This window comes from Herpailurus yagouaroundi, unplaced genomic scaffold (genome assembly GCF_014898765.1).
Source record: "Herpailurus yagouaroundi ecotype Mexico unplaced genomic scaffold, PumYag 161, whole genome shotgun sequence".
NCBI classification, from domain to species: domain Eukaryota; kingdom Metazoa; phylum Chordata; class Mammalia; order Carnivora; family Felidae; genus Herpailurus; species Herpailurus yagouaroundi.
Genome location: NW_024412402.1, coordinates 15846173 through 15866935, shown reverse-complemented (window position 1 = coordinate 15866935; position 20763 = coordinate 15846173). Strand labels below are relative to the sequence as shown.

The 20763-nt window shown below is 38.3% G+C and overlaps 1 protein-coding gene across 1 annotated transcript; it reads left to right on the top strand.

Moving 5' to 3' along the window:
* Nucleotides 1–5709: 5709 nt before the first annotated feature.
* On the top strand, nucleotides 5710–6666 carry LOC121035282 (olfactory receptor 143-like). The gene has a single exon (XM_040482817.1). The coding sequence runs from the start codon at nucleotides 5734–5736 to the stop codon at nucleotides 6664–6666; it is 933 nt and encodes a 310-aa protein (XP_040338751.1). The 5' UTR covers nucleotides 5710–5733.
* Nucleotides 6667–20763: the final 14097 nt, after the last annotated feature.

Sequence of the window (20763 nt, the reverse complement as noted above, 5' to 3'; positions counted from 1 at the left end):
TGTCTCATAGTCCATTTGGGCTATTATAATAAAATACCACAGACTTAGTGGCTTACAAACAACAGAAATCTATTTCTAACAGCTCTGGAGGCTGTAAGTCCAAGATCAGGGTGCCAGCACAAATGGGTGAGAGCAGTTTTTGAGGTCACACACCTCTCATTACATCCTTACATGGTGGCAGGAACTAGTGATTTTTATGGAGATTGATTGATTGACTGATTGATTGATTTAAAGTTTATTTATTTATTTTGAGAGAGAGAGAAAAGAGTGGGAGAGGGACAGAGAGAGGGAGAGAGAGAATCCCAGGGAAGCTCTGCACTGTCAGCACAGAGCCCAGTTTGGGGTTCGACTCATGAACCATGAGATCATGACCTGAGCTGAAATTAGGAGTTGGATGCTTAACCAGCTGAGCCACCCAGGCGCCCCTCTATGGAGCTTCTTTAAAAGGTATAAATCATACTTATGAGAATTCTATTGTCATGAACTAAGCACCTCCCAAAGGCCCCATGTTCTAATATCATGTTTGGGGGTTAGGATTTCAACATTTGACCACAGCACTTTGTCTCACCAATAAGAAAATAAATATTTACAGTAGATGCTGTTTCCTTCAATTTTCCTATCTCTCCATGTTTTCTCATTAGTATATTTAGAATTTCAGATACATTGGGAGGGCAAGAAATGCTTGTTGAATTGCATTGTCTTGTTTGAATAACAACAATAATAAATTTATTGCTAAAACAATAATTAATAAAATATAATAAAATAACAATAATAGATAAATAAGAAAGAACACTGGGACATATTTTGTTTTGGGGAGTGGACTGTGGTAGTCATAGAGAGCTCCTCTTCAAGAGAACCAGATGTGTGGAGAATTGTTGACTAATAGTCTATAGCTGATACTCCTTTGGATTCACCATCATGTTCAGGCAGAGTCCACGCTCACTCTGAGATGTCCCCAGCCGATGGCTGAGCATGATGGGTCAGACAGGAGCTGGCCAATATCTGCGTAACATGGCGTCTTCTGATAGGCAGTCTTTGCTTAGGGACTTCCTGTCGTCCTAACAGAGAATTTTTAGAACTGCACTGTAGGCTGACATTTTCCTACCCTGTCCTTCCTTCTCTTCCTTCTTTCTTAGGTGTCGAGGTTTCAACCCAGTCTGAAAGCCTTTATCATTGATTCCTTCTCCTTCCCATTTTATCCTTCTCAGGCATTTACCACAATAAATGTCTTGCAGGTCTAACTATTCCTTGGCTTCTGCTTCTTGGGGAACTTTAGATGACACAGAAGATTTACACTAACTGATTTTATCACTTAGATTTAGGCTCTGGTAATGAGGACAGATTGGTTTTGTTATAAAGATAGATAAATAAGTCATGGTACAGCATAGAAGGTTCAGAGAGAAATCCTTACTTATACAGTCAATTGATTTTTGACCAAGCAGCAAAGTAAATCCATAGGGATAGGAAAATCTTTTAAGCAAATTGATGCTGGAAATACTATTCATGAGAAAACAATTAAATGACCTCTACCTCACACCATATACAACAATTAATTTTAAATATATCAAACCACACATACAAAGCTTAAAAATAAATCTTCTGGAAGAAAATATAGAAAAGTATGCTGGTGTAGGCACAGATTTCTTAGACATACTCTAGAAAGTACTACATTCAAAAGAAAAAAAAAAAACAAAGACAAAATAAACTTCATTAAAATTAGAACATCTGGGGGCACCTGGGTGGCTCAGTGGGTTGAGTGTCCGACTTCGGCTCAGGTCGTGATCTCACGGTTTGTGAGTTCGAGCCCCGCGTTGGGCTTTGTGCTGACAGCTCGGAGCCTGGAGCCTGCTTCGGATTCTGTGTCCCCCTCCCTCTCTCTGCCCCTCCACCACTCATGCTCTGTCTCTCTCTGTCTCAGAAATAAACCTTAAAAATTTAAAAAAAAAATTAGAACATCTGTTTATCAGAAAACTATTCATAGGCAAGCCACAGACTTGGCAAATGTTTACAATACATATACCTGACAAAGGTATTGTAACCATAATACGTAACAAGTTAAAAATTAAGAGATACCTCAATAATAAAAAGGCCATTTCATAAATGGGCAAATGATTTGAAAGATACATCCCAAAGAAAGGCATGCGAATGGCCAATAAGCACATGGAAATGTGCTTAACTTTCCATACCTCCTTAGATGCACAGTCAGTAGCTGGACAACACTCCCTTGGCAACTATATTGCCCTCCCTTGCTTCAGTGCATGGGCTGTGTGTATCCTGAGCAGCTTAAGCACTTGTCGGGTTTCCATTCATCCAAGCACCGATCCCATAGAGCTGCTCCTCTGAGATTCCAGAATCTGGTTATTCTTCCTCTTCTATGTGTTCCACCAGTTGTGAAAATGGTTATTTTCTATAGTTTACTAGTCTTTGTACTTTTTTGTAGTTTAATATTTTATGTAGTTTAACAGTCTTTATATTTTTCAATTTTTTTCTCTTTCCCCCTTGCAATATCTGTATAAACCCAATTCTTTGTTTTAAATATACTCTATAGGAAGCACATGTTATGCCATTTGTTTTTCTGACTGGACCTTGTCTGATACGGGTAACTCATTTTATGTGATTTTGATGGATTTATTTGCTCACGTTAGGAGACATTGTCTTGTCCAATCAGCACATGCTGAATCTCAATGGCAGTGATTAGTCAGAAATAGGCATTTGACTTGTCTTTTCTGCCATAACTATTAAAAAAACATTTTTCTTTTCTCCCTAGAGTTACTGAGTTGGTAAGATTAAATCTAGGGATTTCGATGGTTCTCTTTTCACTACATGGGGAGAACCCATCTGAGATTAAAACTGGGTAGAATTAAACAGAACAAAAAGTGGGAAGAGAGACATACCCATGAAGGACTTGGTCCTGTACAGCCACACAAGAAGCCATGTGCGTTCTCAATTCACCAATTTCACACATTTCTGTGTTACAGGCTGGCTTATCGATATAAACTTGACTTGAATTTCTGTCACTTAATTTGAAGGAGTCTTTATGTACGCTTTAGAAAATTGTGTATATCACCTCTACCACACAATTATGTAGTGGTAAAATAAATCAATTTTGGATTCATAGCCATTTAAATATGAATCTTTCTCTGGCAGTTGCTGTTTTGACCTTGCAACAGCAATTAATCCCTCCTGCCTGATTTAGAGGGTGGGTGTAAGGTGACATGAGGGAAGGTGGATAAAGAATCTAGCACTGTGACTGGCTAACAATAACTAATAGTGCTACAAATCTCAGTTTCCTTGGTTATCTCTCTAATATACTGAGAAATCATAGGGTCAAGGCCTATACCTCATTCTGTTCGTGTTCACTCTGTCTTGTAGTCTAAATGCTCAAAAAATTGTTCAATAAATGAAATGAGCCAGTAAAATCTCTAAAATAAAGAGAAAGTCTATTTATGGAGTTTTAGCCCTCATGTAGCATCTACTTTGGGTGGAATATAACTGATCAAGACCTGGAACATTAAACTCCAGGCTCCAGGTTCCTGTGGACTTAGTGTGATCCTAGAAGTGCAGTGAAGGACTCAGGTTAAAGACAGAAGACAACGTAAGCAACTTGTCTCTATTTCTTCTTGAAATTCACTGATGTGACAGAATGGATTAAAATGGCATTAACTCAGATAATTTATGATTATAGCCATATGTCGGTAGGAATTAGGAATAGAGAGCAAGAAGAGAATGTGCACGAATGTGCAGTGATGAAAGGGGTGCAGTGATGAAAGGTGCAGTGATGAAAGGATGTACGAGTCCAGGTTGGAAAACTGTTAGAGTAATCTGAATTTGAGATAACGAGAGAATGCAGAAGCTGTGTAAGAGGGAAGGCCAAACCTTTCAAGGAGTTGGATTCTCTGGGACTTGGAGACTGGATGAAGATGGCAAGTGAGAGGAAATTGCTTCAGTTTAGTTTGTCGACTAGTTGCCTTGGATGATGGTGAAAATGATGATCTGGAGGAGGAGCAATGGAAATCATAAGAAAATGCTAACTTCAGTTTTGGGAACTTTGTGCTTGTGGCACATAATGGACATAAGATAGAGCTTTCTGAGAGGTACTTAAGGAAGAAGTGCATATATATGTACATATAGATCTACATATGGATCCACATTTCTCAAAATGAGTGATTTTGCCCCCCCCCCCCCCAGGGACCTGTGCCAATGTCTGGAGAACATTTTGCTGGTCACAACTGGCGCTGGGGATACTACTGGCATCTAATGGGTAGAGGCCAGGGATGCTTTCAACTTACGATATGTAGGATGGTCTCACGATAAAGAATTATCTTGTTCAAAATGTTAATGGTGCCAAGGTTGAAAAACCTTGATATGATTAATATGGATTGGGAACAGGGGAGGGGTACCAACACTTATCAGGACCCTTTTATGTGTCAGGCATGTTTCTGATACTTTATATGATTTAACCCATTTAATCCTCACAGCAATCCCTATGAGATTGCTCTTTACTAAACTCATTTTATAGATACACATACGTATAACTAAATATAAAAGTATACATACAAGGGCCGGAGAAGTTATCACTGCCTTCAGTCTCATAATTAAGGACTTTAAAGCCCAGACTTAAACTCAGTCTCACTTGAGGGGCCACTCCCACTCTCTCAACCACTTTGCTAGAATATCCCTTTACAGGAGTGAGATCCACAAACATGGACAGGGCTAAAGCTATGATTTAATGTTTTGCTTATGCGATCCCAGAGGCTTTAGGAAAATGCTAGAAATGGCAAGTGACCACGCCCAGATTTTCCTCTTAGAACTGTGCAAAGACTCCAGGGGATGATGAAGGAAATGAGGCACTTCCTTCCTCTGAATTGGGGGTTAAGAATGTCTATTGTGAAATTATAAACTGAGCAGAACATGGAGTCTTAAGGGATCCAACATTAGGTCTATGACACAGGATATAAACATAGGCTCAATAATGTCTATCCTCAGTGGACTCATTTAAATTGGAAGGAAATAATGAGGGAGAGAATAAATCTTCTGTGATTCTAATCAATTTCCCCAGAACTACAGGTCATGGAATAGATTCCCATTTGAGTCAATTGTTTTGGAGCTCAAATAAGGTTGTTTTCCTTCTTGCAAGTGAAGAGGACTTCTGGACAAATTCTCAAATAGGGAGCATGGCCTGTTCTCCAGAATGCCTCTTTTAGCCTGTCAAAGACCTAGGGTGTACTGATGGATATTGCCTTTTTCCTTGTCAGAAACTTTGACCCCTCAGGACTGTAGAGTAGAAGTGGCCGTAAGGTCCAGCAGCAGTGAGGCCTCTAGGAAAGCGAAGGTGAGGGTTGAATTACATTTGTCTGGATAATTTTCTTTCAGACTCCAGACTGCACAAGTCAAGGGTTGTGGGGAACAACACCAATTTATTAATTTATTGCTCTTGTCAGCCTTAATCCTGAATGGAAACTGGGGAGAAGGGAGGAAATGATGTGCAGAGACATTGGGGGTCTACCAGCATTCTTTCTGCACAAATAGCATGTGTAGAATTAGAGGAGAAAATGAGGAGTCTTTCAGAATAATCATAGGAAGTCGTTCTCCTTGGATTCCTTGCATGTGTCTTTAGATAACCTTGAGCTTGTAAACCAGCCGATGCATCTCTACCTCTGGAGACAAAGAGTGAGGGTCCATTGTTAATGTCAGCTTCTACCTCTGTTCCTGCAGATCATACCTGTGAAGCGAATGGCTGTGGAAAATGACTCCTCTGTGACTGACTTTATCCTTATGGGATTAACAGACCAGCCTGAACTCCAATTACCTCTGTTTTTTCTGTTTTTGGTGAACTATGTGGTCACTGTGGTGGGCAATTTGAGCTTAATTAATTTAATTTGCCTGAATTCACACCTTCACACCCCCATGTACTTTTTCCTCTTCAATCTGTCCCTGATTGATCTCTGTTATTCATTTGTCTCTACCCCAAAAATGCTGATGAGCTTTATTTCGGACAAGAACATCATCTCCTTAATGGGATGCATGACTCAGTTATTTTTCTTCTGCTTTTTTGTCAACTCTGAGTGCTATGTGTTGACAGCCATGGCCTATGATCGCTATGTGGCCATCTGTAAACCTCTGCTATACACCATTACCATGTCCCCTCAAGTCTGTTCTCTGCTGATGTCTGGTTCATATGTGATGGGTTTTGCTGGTGCCATGGTCCACACAGGGTGCATGATCAGACTGATCTTTTGTGACTCCAGTGCCATTGACCATTACATGTGTGACATTTTCCCCCTCCTCCAGCTCTCCTGCAGCAGTACCTATGCCAGTGAGCTGGTTATCTCTGTTATTGTGGGCTCAGTTGTCATTGTATCTAGCCTCATTATCTTTATTTCTTATTTTTTGATTCTTTTCAATATCCTTCACATCTCATCAGCTCAGGGTTGGCCCAAAGCCTTCAGCACCTGTGGCTCCCACATAGTAACTGTTGGCCTGTTCTATGGATTTGGGTTGCTCACTCATGTCAAGCCATCATCTTCTGGGTCTGTGAGCCAAGGGAAATTTTTCTCAGTGTTTTACACCAATGTGGTACCCATGCTCAACCCTTTCATTTATAGCCTCAGGAATAAAGATATCAAACTTGCTCTGAAGAAAACCCTGAAGAGAATTACAAACTGAGTAGAACCATCTATGTCTCCTTTACTATGTCTTTTTGTCTGCTCTCTGGTCTTCTTCATCCTCTTCTTATTTTTTTCCTTCCTCTTACCCTTTATAAAGTCTTCTGGGCAGGATTTCTACCTTAGTTTCCTTTTTTCCCCCTCTTGTCACTTAATGTAACCATTTGGGCCTATTCCTGGACTTGAGGGTCATCCTCAGTTCTAAGGTGACCCCAAACTGATCTTTATTCACTGTATTAGTTGGAGACACAAGGCTAACCTTTCCTATTTAAGGATAACTCTACCTATTAGTTTTTCTCTTGTCTTTCCCATCCAGGGTAAGCCATCAGGTAGTATGCTATCTTACGAGTTCATTTCTTTCTTTCTTTTTTTTTTTTTTTTTTTTGCTTTCTCTGAAACAGTTACACAGAGAACTTCCCTGTTTCAAGGGTTTTATTACCTATAATTGCATTAAAACAGAGAAGGCATGAGAAAAATTGTGGACACAATACATTTGTAAAAATTTCCAGAAATTTTTAGGATTCTTTTAGTAATGGTTCTTGTTCTGGATTTTTATTATCATGTATGTAATGGAATTGAATACCTTGTTGAATCTAGCTTCTTTCTTTTATTCTTGAAGATGCTTGGAAATGAATGAGCTACACTACTATGCTCACATTTTCCAATCCCCACTAATAATGAATGCCTCTGTTTGTGCAGTGGTCAACTGATATTTTGTCATAAATAGAATTGAAATTACCATCAACTTGTCTGTGTATGCATGGATTGTGATTGTGATTAAAAATCACAGAATAATATTCTTGGCTACAGAATAGGGTGTCATGTGCAATGTCAAGATTCTTTGCCTAGCTCTGTAACAGGGAATCCCTTTTGCAAAGGAAGATTTGTTTCCTGCTTTCAAAAGACAAAAATATATGGCAGAAACCTTGCCCTATTGGGATTTATTTTTTCAATATGTAAATTTGACTCCTCCCTTTGGTCTCTTACAAGAAAAATTAAATCTATGGTCCATATGTGTGCCACATTCTTTATAAGTTATATTAAAAGATAAGCCTATCTATCCTGTTCTTGGATGAGGAAATAGTTATGTGACTTGCAGGTACACTTAATGGTGCAGAGCCCAGTGTTTTAGTCCACTGTGCATCTCACAAAGAAATGGAAGGGAAGAAAGGAGAATTGTGAAGGAATAAGAGAACTTCTGGAATGTTGTTCCAGAATGAGTTTGAAAGTGGGAATTTTCATGGAAATAATGTCCTCAGCCATGATGCCTGTCCAAAAGCAATTGTCTACAGAGCTTTGATGCCCAGCTAGAAAAATGCATCTGTCTCTGGAGAAGTTTGATTTTAAAGTGAGGTTACAGGGTGAGTTACAAAGATATATTTTGTCACAATCTTTTTATGTCTGTGATCATTTCTTGGGATACTGAGGCTGAGGAGTTTGGGGGTAAGCCTCCCTGGTGAGGCATGCTACAATTTTCAGAGTATTATGTATAGTTTAACAAGCCTGTTAGATATTATGCTATCTGCTGGAAACAAGCAACAAGAAAGAGTTCTTTATAATAAATACAATGGAAAATAGGACTCTACAAAATTTTCCTATTTTGTGTGTAACTTTGTGTGTGTCTACCATCCATAACTACTTTCAATGATTTTAGGGTCAGATATCTCTCAAGGGATATATCCTAGGCAGGGGATATATTAGATTATCTCTGTCATTTTTATGTTTATACAAAGATATCATGAGTTTTGAGAAGTTATAAAACATTAGTTTGTAAGAATAGCCTTATGAAATAACTAATGCTTTTAAGAACTTTGCTTAAACCAGATTAAAATTATTTTTACAAGATTTGGCTCAGTCAGTTAAGGGCCCAACTCTTGATTTTGGCTCAGGTCATGATCTTGCAGTTTGTGAGATCAAACCCTGCCTCTGGCTCTGTGCTGACAGCATGAAGCCTGCTTGGGATTCTCTCTCTCCGTCTCTCTCTCTGCCCCTCCCCTGCTTGCACTCTAACTTTCTCTCTCTCCCAAAATAAATAAACATTAAAAAACTACAAGAACAGATAATCAGGTAATTATATTTAGTATACTACCTAGCACACTGTCATAATTTTTATGGTTTGTTTTTTGAGAGAGAGAGCATGAATGGGGGAAGGCAGAGAGAGGGGGACAGAGGATCTGAAGCAGGGTCCACGGCATCAGCACAGAGCCTGATGTGGGGCTGGAACTCACACACCTTGAGATCATGACCTAAGCCGAAGATCAACGATCAAACAACTGAGCCACCCAGGTGCCCCACTGTCATAATTAAAAAACAAAAAACAAAACAAAACTTTTATTCCTCAAGTAAATATGAATGCCTCATACCCACATCTGTCCTTCTTTGTCTACATCCACTTAAATGCCTGGTTAAATAGCTTAAAACTGTTTGGTTTGAAGTTGGTTCTAAAGCACATGTTTTTAGAAGTTCACATGCTTTAATAAAGACCTAGAATAAGACATACAACATCCGTGTCTATAAATCCTTGGTACTTAACAAAAAATAAAATGTTTATCACAGGCATAGCAGATAACTTGTGGTCTGAATACTGTATGTAGGCATCAGCACTCCATAGCCTGGCTCAGTTCTGTGAAGTCAACAGTCTTAACTTCACAGGTCGAAATTCTTGTGTTGACCTAGCAAATCTAATTGATTTAACTTTTTAATTTAAACCACATTTTAATATTTATAAATAAAATTGTTAAAATTTAAGCCTAGTGTTTTAAATATTTATGTAATAAGAAAATTCAATGTGAAATAATTTCAGAATATATAAGCTTATTTTACGACTATTGAATGTTTGGAAATTTGTATATGTATTTTGGTGACTTTTTAAAAGATGTGGATATTGTTATATACTTATTTCTTTTTCTCCTGTTATATCATAGTTGTTTCCAAACAATTTAAATTGGAAAATCCTTTGTTTCACTTACATTCAACCCATATTAACATAAGTTAAAGACATATCAAATCTTTTTTATATATAGAAAATTACATTAATTATAATCTGCTTAAGTAGATTATGTTAACTTAAAAGGGTCCTTTAGTTAAACTTTCCAAGAAAACATGAAATAAGAAATCTTAGAAACTTATTGTTTTAGCAGTTATGAATGGTGAATGGTACCTGTTCATCAACCAAGTTCATTCCATTATTTCAAGGAATTGAAATGTTTTCAGGTCCTTGATTTGCTTCAGCACTAAGGCTGACTTACTAATGAAAAACTTTTTAGATTTTTTTAAATCCAAAGTTCTCATTCTTTCTCCTTCAGGAATAAAAATTGGGACAGAGTTTTCTCTGCATAGCAGACAGTATGGCAAATGGGTTAAGGTTAAGGTGTTGGATTTAGGGCAATCAGATTTGACTGTGAACAGCTGGAGTTTAAATCTGATTGCCAAGCATGTGGTAGGTAGCCTAGAAACAGAGATAAAGAGGAAAGGAAGTCTCTACTACAAAGCTGTAATTGTCAAGACAGCATGCTTTTAATTCCCTTGCCTTTGGAGATGTGTCAAGTATGAAATTGCTGCAGCTGAGGTCAGAGAGGTTTTTTCCTGCTTTCTCCTCTAGCATTTTGATGGTTTCCTGTCTCACATTCATGTCCTTTATCCATTTTGAGTTTATTTTTGTGACTGGTGTAAGAAAGTGGTCTAGTTTCATCCTTCTGCATGTTGCTGTCCAGTTCTCCCAGCACCATTTGTTAAAGAGACTTTTTTTTTCCATTGGAAAGAGCCTAAATGTCCATCAATGGATGAATGGATAAAGAAATTGTGGTTTATATACACAATGGAATACTACCTGGCAATGAGAAAGAATGAAATATGGCCTCCTATAGCAATGTGGATAGAATTGGAGAGTGTTATGCTAAGTGATATACAGAGAAAGACAGATACCATATGTTTTCACTCTTATGTGGATCCTGAGAAACTTAACAGAAGACCATGGGGGAGGGGAAGGAAAAAAAGAGAGAGGGAGAGAGCCAAACCATAAGAGACTCTTAAAAACTGAGAATAAACTTAGGGTTGATGGGGGGTGGGAGGGGGGGCAGGGTGAGTGATGGGCATTAAGAAGGGCACCTGTTGGGATGACCACTGGGTATTGTATGAAAACAAATTTGAGAAAAAAACAAGAGGTAGGAAGATGGCAGCATAGGAGGACGCTGGGCTCACCTCATCCTGCTGATCACTTAGATTCCACCCACCCTACCTAACTAACCTAGAAAACCTCCAGAAGACTAACAAAATGGACTGTCCGGAGCCACGTGTAGACAAGAGGCCCACAGAAGAGGATCCACCCGGCTAATACGCCCTTGGCCAGATCCCATTGAGGCAGCACCACAAGCCTAGAAGTGTGCAAGTAGCCCAGACAGGGGCCACACCACTCCAGAGTGAGTTCTGCCCTGGGAGAGGGAAAGATAATGTACACATCAGTCTGACTGTGGCCCCAGCAGTGGGCTGGAGACAGACATCAGGTCTGACTATGGCCCCGCCCACCAACACAAGTTACTCCAGCACAGGGGAAGTACTCTGCAGTTCCACGCCACCCCAGGGACTACCCAAAATGACAAACTGGAAGAACTCTCTGCAAAAGAAACTCCAGGAAGTACAACAGCTAACGAATTGGTCAAAAACGATTTAAGCAATATAATGGAAAAAGAATTTAGAATAACAGTCATAAAATTAATTGCTGGGCTTGAAAAAAGTATAGAGGACAGCAGAGACTCTATTGCTACAAAGATCAAGGGACTAAGAAATAGTCATGAGGAGTTAAAAAATATTATAAATGAGGTGCAAAATAAAATGGAGGTGATCACAGCTCAGATTGAAGAGGCAGAGGAAAGAATAGGAAAATTAGAAGATAAAATTATGGAAAAAGAGGAAGCTGAGAAAAAGAGAGATAAAAAAATCCAGGAGTATGAGGGGAGAATTAGAGAACTACGTGATGCATTCAAACGGAACAATGTATGTATTGTAGGAATTCCAGAAGAGGAAGAGAGAGAGAAAAGGGCTGAAGGTGTAGTTGAACAAATCATAGCTGAGAACTTCCCTGATCTGGGGAAGGAAAAAGGCATTGAAATCCAAGAAGCACAGAGAACTCCCTTAAGATGTAACTTGAATCAATCTTCTGCACAACATATCATAGTGAAACTAGCAAAATACAAGGATAAAGAGAAAATTCTGAAAGCAGCTGGGCATAAACAGGCTCTAACCTGTAAAGGGAGACCCATAAGACTAGTGGCAGACCTATCTATTGAAACTTGGCAAGCCAGAAAGGAATGGCAGGAAATCTTCAACGTAATGAACAGAAAAAAATATGCAGCTGAGAATCCTTTATCCAGCAAGTCTGTCATTCAGAATAGAAGGAGGCATAAAGGTCTTCACAAACAAACAAAAACTGAAGGAATTCATCACCACTAAACCAGCCTTACAAGAGCTCCTAAGGGTGATTCTGTGAGTGAAATGTTGCAAGGACCACAAAGTACCAGAGACATCACTACAAGCATGAAACCTACAGACATCACAATGACTCTAAACCCATACCTTTCTATAATAACACTGAATGTAAATGGACTAAATGCTCCAACCAAAAGACATAGGGTATCAGAATGGGTAAAAAACCAAGACCCATCTTTTTGCTGTCTACAAGAGACTCATTTTAGACCTAGGACACCTTCAGATTGAAAGTGAGGGGATGGAGAACTAGCTATCATGCTAATGGAAGTCAAAAGAAAGCTGGAGTAGCCATACTTATATCAGACAAACTAGGCTTTAAATCAAAGGCTGTAACAAGAGATGAAGAATCCCATTATATAAGAATTATAGGGTCTATCCATCAGGAAGAGCTAACAATTATAAATGTCTATGCGCCGAATACAGGAGCCCCCAAATATATAAAACAATTAATCACAAACATAAGCAACCTTATTGATAAAAATGTGGTAATTGCAGGGGACTTACACTTATATCAATGGATAGATTATCTAGACAAGGATCAATAAAGAAACAAGGGCCCTGAATGATACATTGGATCAGATGGACTTGACAGATATATTTAGAACTCTGCATCCCAAAGCAACAGAATACACTTTCTTCTCAAGTGCACATGGAACATTCTCCAAATTAGATGACATACCGGGTCACAAAACTGCCCTTCATAAGTATACAAGAATTGAGATCATACCATGCACACTTTCAGACCACAATGCTATGAAACTTGAAATCAACCACAGGAAGAAGTCTGGAAAGCCTCCAAAAGCATAGAAGTTAAAGAACACCCTACTAAAGAATGAATGGGTCAACCAGCCAATTAGAGAAGAAATTAAAAAATATATGGAAACAAATGAAAATGAAAATACAACACTCCAAATGCTTTGGGATGCAGCAAAGGTAGTCCTGAGAGGAAAATACATTGCAATCCAGGCCTATTTCAAGAAACAAGAAAAATCTCAAATACGAAATCTAACAGCACACCTAAAGGAAATAGAAGCCGAACAACAAAGTCACCCCAAACCCAGCAGAAGAAGAGAAATAATAAAGATCAGAGCAGAAATAAACAATATAGAATCTAAAAAAAACTGTAGAGCTGATCAATGAAACCAAGAGTTGTTTTTTTGAAAAAATAAACAAAACTGATAAACCTCTAGCCAGGCTTCTCAAAAAGAAAAGGGAGATGACCCAAATGGATAAAATCATGAAGGAAAATGGAATTATTACAACCAATCCCTCAGAAATACAAACAACTATCAGGGAAAACTACATAAAATTATTTGCCAACAAACTGGACAACTGGGAAGAAATGGACAAATTCCTAAGGACCCACACACTTCCAAAACTCAAACAGGAAGAAATAGAAAACTTGAACAGACCCATAACCAGCAAAGAAATTGAATCAGTTGTCAAATACCTTCCAACAAATAAGAGTCCAGGACCAGATGGCTTCCCTGGGGAAATCTACCAGACATTTAAAACAGAGCTAATACCTATCCTTCTCAAGCTATTCCAAAAAATGGAAAGGGAAGGAAAACTTCCAGAGTCATTCTATGAAGTTGGCATTACTTTGATTCCTAAATCAGACAGAGACTCAGCAAAACAAGAGAACTACAGGCCAGTATCCCTGATGAATATAGATGCAAAAAATCCCAACAAGAGACTCTCAAATCGAATTCAACAGCATATAAAAAAATTACTCATCATGATCAAGTGGAATTCATTCCTGGGATGCAGGGCTGGTTCAACATTCAAAAATCAATCAACGTGATACATCACATTAATAAAAGAAAAGATAAGAACCATATGATCCTGTCAATCGATGCAGAAAAAGCATTTGACAAAATTCAGCACCTTTCTTAATAAAAACCCTCAAGAAAGTCAGGATAGAAAGAACATACTTAAACATCATCAAAGCCATTTATGAGAAGCCCACAGCTAACATCATCCTCATGGGGAAAAACTGAGAGCTTTTCCCCTGAGATCAGGAACACGACAGAGATGTCCACTCTCACTGCTGTTGTTTAACATAGTGTTGGAAGTTCTAGCATCAGCAACCAGACAACAAAAGGAAATCAAAGGCATCAAAATTGGCAAAGATGAAGTTAAGCTTTCATTTTTTGCAGATGACATGATACTATACATGGAAAATCCGATAGACTCCACCAGAAGTCTGCTAGAACTGATACATGAATTCAGCAAAGTCGCGGGATACAACATCAATGCACAGAAATCAGTTGCATTCTTATACACTAATAATGAAGCAACAGAAAGACAAATAAAGAAACTTACCCATTCACAATTGCACCAAGAAGCATAAAATACCTAGGAGTAACACGTAACCACAGATGTAAAAGATCTGTATGCTGAAAACTATAGAAAGCTTTTGAAGGAAATTGAAGAAGATATAAAGAAATGGAAAAACATTCCGTGCTCATGGGTTGGAAGAATAAATATTGTTAAAGTGTCAATACTACCCACAGCTATCTACACATTCAATGCAATCCCAATCAAAATTGCACCAACATTCTTCTTGAAACTAGAACAAGCAATCCTAAAATTCATATGGAATCACAAAAGGCCCCGAATAGCCAAAGTAAATTTGAAGAAGAAGACCAAAGCGGGAGGTATCACCATCCCAGACTTTAGCCTCTACTACAAAGCTGTCATCATCAAGACAGCATGGTATTGGCACAAAAACAGACACATGGACCAATGGAATAGAATAGAAACCCCAGAACTAGACCCACAAAAGTATGGCCAACTCATCTTTGACAAAGTGGGAAAGAATATCCAATGGAAAGAAGTCTCTTTAACAACTGGTGCTGGGAGAACTGGACAGCAACATGCAGATTATTGAAACTAGACCACTTTCTTACACCATTCACAAAAATAAACTCAAAATGGATAAAGGACCTGAATGTGAGACAGGAAACCATCAAAACCCTAGAGGAGAAAGCAGGAAAAGACCTCTCTGACCTCAGCCATAGCAATTTCTTACTTGACACATCCCCAAAGGCAAGGGAATTAAAAGCAAAAATAAACTACTGGGACTTGATGAAGATCAAAAGCTTCTGCACAGCAAAGGAAACAACCAACAAAACTGAAAGGCAACCAACAGAATGGGAAAAGATATTTGCAAATGACATATCGGACAAAGGGCTAGTATCCAAAATCTGTAAAGAGCTCACCAAACTCCACACCCGAAAAACAACCCAGTGAAGAAATGGGCAGAAAACATGAATCGACACTGCTCTAAAGAAGACTTCTGGATGGCCAACAGGCACATGAAAAGATGCTCAACATCGCTCCTCATCAGGGAAATAGAAATCAAAACCACACTCAGATATCGTCTCACGCCAGTCAGAATGGCCAAAATGAACAAATCAGGAGACTATAGATGCTGGTGAGGATGTGGAGAAATGGGAACCCTCTTGCACTGTTGGCGAGAATGCAAACTGGTGCAGCCGCTCTGGAAAACAGTGTGGAGGTTCCTCAAAAAATTAAAAATAGACCTACCCTATGACCCAGCAGTAGCACTGCTAGGAATTTACCCTAGGGATACAGGAGTACTGATGCATAGGGGCACTTGTACCCCAATGTTTATAGCAGCACTTTCAACAATAGCCAAATTATGGAAAGAGCCCAAATGTCCATCAACTGATGAATGGATAAAGAAATTTTGGTTTGTATACACAATGGAGTACTACGTGGCAATGAGAAAGAATGAAATATGGCCCTTTGTAGCAACGTGGATGGAACTGGAGAGTGTGATGCTAAGTGAAATAAGCCATACAGAGAAAGACAGATACCATATGGTTTCACTGTTATGTGGATCCTGAGAAACTTAACAGAAACCCATGGGGGAGGGGAAGGAAAAAAAAAAAGAGGTTAGAGTGGAAGAGGGCCAAAGCCTAAGAGACTCTTAAAAACTGAGAACAAACTGAGGGTTGATGGGGGGTGGGAGGGAGAGGAGGGTGGGTGATGGGTATTGAGGAGGGCACCTTTTGGGATGAGCACTGGGTGTTGTATGGAAACCAATTTGACAATAAACTTCATATATTGAAAAAAAAATAAAAATAAAAAATTCTCATCAAACAAACAGACAAAAACTCAAGACAAATATGTGAGAGGTAATAGATGTGTTAATTCAAAGGGGGGAATTCTTTCACAATGTATATGTACATCAAATCCTGATGTTGTACACCTTAAATTTATTTTTAATTTTATTTAAACCCAAGTTAGTTAACATATAGTGTAATAAAACTATTTTTACCTTCAAAAAAAAAACTGAGAACAAACTGAGGTTTGATGGGGGGTGGGAGGGGGGAGGATGGGTGATGGGCATTGAGGAAGACACCTCATTGGAAAGAGCACTGGGTGTTGTATGGAAACCAATTTGACAATAAATTTCATATTAAAAAATAAGTAAATAAATAATCAAATAAACATTAAAAAATTTTTTTTAGATAAAAGTCGACCCAACGTCTAATAAGTCATTTTATAGAAGGGTTTTCTAAAATCACCACTGTTCACATTTTGGGCCAGATAATTCTTTGCTGTGGAAGGTTGTCTTCTGTATTGTAGAATGCTTGGGGGCATCCATCCCTGGCTTTTACCCACCACGTGCCAGTAGCATTCTCCCCATCCTTCCCCTCCCAACCCCCAGATGGTGACAACCAAAACTGTTTCCAAACATTGTCAAATGTACCCTGGGGATTAAAATTACACCAGTTTCATTGTGCCTGGGTGGCTTAGTCGGTTTAGCGTCTGACTTTGGCTCAGGTCATGATCCCACAGTTGGTGGGTTCGAGCCCAACACTGGGCTGTGTGCTGACTGCTCAGAGCCTGGACCTTGCTGTGGATCTGTGTCTCCCTCTCTCTCTGCCCCTCCCCCACTCATGTTTTGTCTGTCTCTCAAAGATAAATAGAAATGTTTTACAAAATTAAAAAAAAAAAAGAGTAAAGGAAGTCTGATGTGATTGCACTCCTATGGTTTTGGCAAGCAGCAAGAACAAGAAACAAAAATGGTACCCACTGCTCCATTTTTAAAGCCCATACAGGGGCACCTGGGTGGCTCAGTTGGTTAAGCATCCCACTCATGATTTCGGCTCAGGTCATAATCTCATGTTTGGTGAGTCTGAGCCCTGTGTTGGGCTCTGTGTTGACAGCAGGGAGCCTGCTTGTGATTCTTTCCTCTCTCTGCCCCTGCCCCCCCCCCCCACTTGCATGAGCACATACCCTCTCACTCTCAAAATAAATAAATATTTTGAAAAAATGAACTGAGGGTTGATGGGGGGTGGGAAGGAGGGGAAAGTGGGTGATGTACATTGAAGAGGGCACCTGTTGGGATGAGCACTGGGTGTTGTATGGAAACCAATTTGACAATTTCATATTAAAAAAAATAAAATTAAAAAAAAATAACACAAAAAAGCCCAGACATATTGTTACTCCACTGTCTGGTGGCCAGCTATAGCAGCTACATGCAGAGGAGGACAGTGCCCGTTGTGAACAAGAGTCCCATGGCTCTTGTCTAGGCTGCTGAAGAGTTGTGTTTTAAGTGTGCCAGGAGCATTCGTAGGTGCTGTAGTCTGTGGTTGTGGGAGGCCAGGCAAGGAATCCTGAATTTGCTCCAGATAGATGCCCCCACATCTGTTTCCCCATTTCAGATACTCCGGTCCATCACCAGAGGGATGTACCTTCTTAGTACTATTGAAGCTAGTGTGATTGTTCTAAGAATGTACAAGCGTTCTGCAAATTAGGGCTTTGTTATTCTGAAGTGTTTGAAATGAAATATGAAATTGGCTCTAAATTGGTTTAACATGAAAGAGAAAAGCTCTTTCCTTATTTGAATGATTTCATTTGTAAACTTTTGAATGGTTTTAAAAGTGATTTAAAACTCTATGTTACTTTTATATTCAATATTTTTTGTTATGGGGATTGTAAAAAAATTTATGATTATACGCATTAAGAATTCATGATCAGTAATTGCTGTTTAATTCACAAAACCTGATAGAAAAAATAGGTTCCAGAAACAAGCACATATTTTAATTAAGGATTATGAAGATATTTTATTTGGAAATATTATCTAATAAATAAAATAATGACAAGTCTCCTTCCCCTCCCCCATGGTCTTCTGTTAAGTTTCTCAGGATCCACATAAGAGTGAAAGCATATGGTATCTTTATTTCTCTGTATGACTTATTTCACTTAGCATAACACTCTCCGGTTCCATCCACGTTGCTACAAAAGGCCATATTTCATTCTTTCTCATTGCCAGGTAGTATTCCATTGTGTATATAAACCACAATTTCTTTATCCATTCATCCATAGAGACTCTTAAAAACTGAGAATAAACTGAGGGTTGATGGGGAGTGGGAGGGAGGGGAGGGTGGGTGATGGGCATTGAGGAGGGCACCTGTTGGAAGGAGCACTGGGTGTTGTATGGAAACCAATTTGACAATAAATTTCATATAAAAAATAATAAAAATAAAGTTATTTAACCTAAAAAATAATGACATTTTCCAGTGTATTTTGAGTTTCAAATAATTTACATTAATATGGTATTTATTGAAAATACTAAACTTTTATTTTACCATGAAACATAACACACATATTGAAAAGTTCACAGAATATTTATTCATAATTTAATAAATAATAAATCAATGTAATCTCCACCCAGTTCATAAAATATTGCCAAAATAGTTTATTAAGTATTTATAGCTGTATTTTTCCCCATATGGGTATTTAGTTCCCCCAAACTTAGCCCAACAATATGAGATAGGTAAATAGTTAAATTAGGGCAAGTGGAATGGGGTATTCATGACATAGTTCAACTTTTGGTGAATGTCTTCATAGTTGGAGGAATGTTTGTATAGTCATATTCAGTGTTAAAAGAGTTAGGTAATATATATTATAATTTTGTGAGTTTTTGCAAGTTTCTGCACACTAACTATCTATTAGACTTATTACACAGAATCCTGTAAATAATGTACAGAAAATATTTTGGAAAGAAAATATCTAGATAAGGAAAGAAAGCTCTTGGGTCTTTCTCAATTCTCTCATGCTCCTTGGGTTTACCACTCTTACATCTGGCCATTCAGAGCATACTATTGACTGTTTTTGTCTGACCAGGACTCTACTTTTATTGTTTTTCTCTACTAAATAGCTTTTTCATGCTGAAATTTTCAAAAGGAAACCATTGGAGAAATAATGAAAAATAAGGATAAACATACAAACCTAAAATAATCCAGTTTCCAGAACAGAAGAGTTTTCTGCAAATTTTGGTGGACTCATACGGCAAATGCTTGGGAATAGTATTCTTTTCTTTCCAGCTTTTCTCTATTCCTTACCATGTGGTGTAGTCTTTTCTGACTGAAGTCTTCCCTTTAGGGAAGTCGCCCATTGGCTTCTGGAAATTTACTTCATGATATAAAGAGAGACATTTGAAAGGAGTTCTGTCCTCTTGTTCTCTTCCTTTCTTCTTTGGATGTAATTGTTTTTAGATTGGATTATTGGAGCTATGGCAGTCATTTTGTGACTAGGAGGTGAAAAGTTTGAGGATGAGGCCAATAGTTTGAGGACAGTGGAATAGAAGAACCTGGGTCCTTGAGAGCATTTAGTTGGCGAACCAACCCTAGGATGCTGTACCTCCAAATTTATTATTATTTGAGAAAAATAATTGCCTATTTTAAATGAGTATTTGAGCATTCTGTAATAAAGGTACAAACTTCCTAATTGATAACATGGGTTAATGATTACATTCCTGAGATACTAAGTAGTATATTATAATAACAAATGAATATCTTGGGGGATAGTCTTGTAACTTTCAGTAAACACTGAAGAGAAAAGTTGTATTATGATAGAAAGGAGGTATGTAAATATTTACACTTAAATTTTAAGTACATTTTTCAGTTCACTTGGCTAGTGCTTTTCATTCATTGTACTCCTGTAGTCTCTGAAATGTAAACATTCTCTTTTTTATATTTGTGGAGAAGGGTAAGAGTTCGCACAATACTTAATGTACTCAAAACACTACAATCAATCAAAATAGTACTTTCATGATTTTTTTTTCAGATTTAACTCTCAATTGATTTATTCTTTAATTTTATATAAAACTTAATCATAGCTTTTGAGACTCATGTTTTTATTAGTGTTTCAGTTGCCCATTGGGTATTTGAGGGACAGACCTGTGCTTTCAGAACTTTTTCTAGCAGCAGTGAATATGGCTAAATGTGAGGAAGTATGTGGGAAAATGCTAGAATAACAGTTAGGGGTCACTACAGTTCAGCAGCATAGTTGAATTAAGAGCTAAAAACTTATTGAACTTGTGTAGTGCCTGAGGGGAGTGGATGGAAATCATCGTAGGCTCTGATGTTTATAGCCTGTGAGAAATGTGGAAGCCTTTCTGAAGGTTTTCACCAAAGAACACCATAATTTACAGAATTATTTATGGAGTGCCTCGTATGCATTCTGTACTCTACATAACACTGTGAGAAAAGTAGTAAACAAGACAGAACTGATGTCTGTCCTTATAAAACTTACAGTTTATGGGAGAACATGAGAATTAAAGGGAAGAATG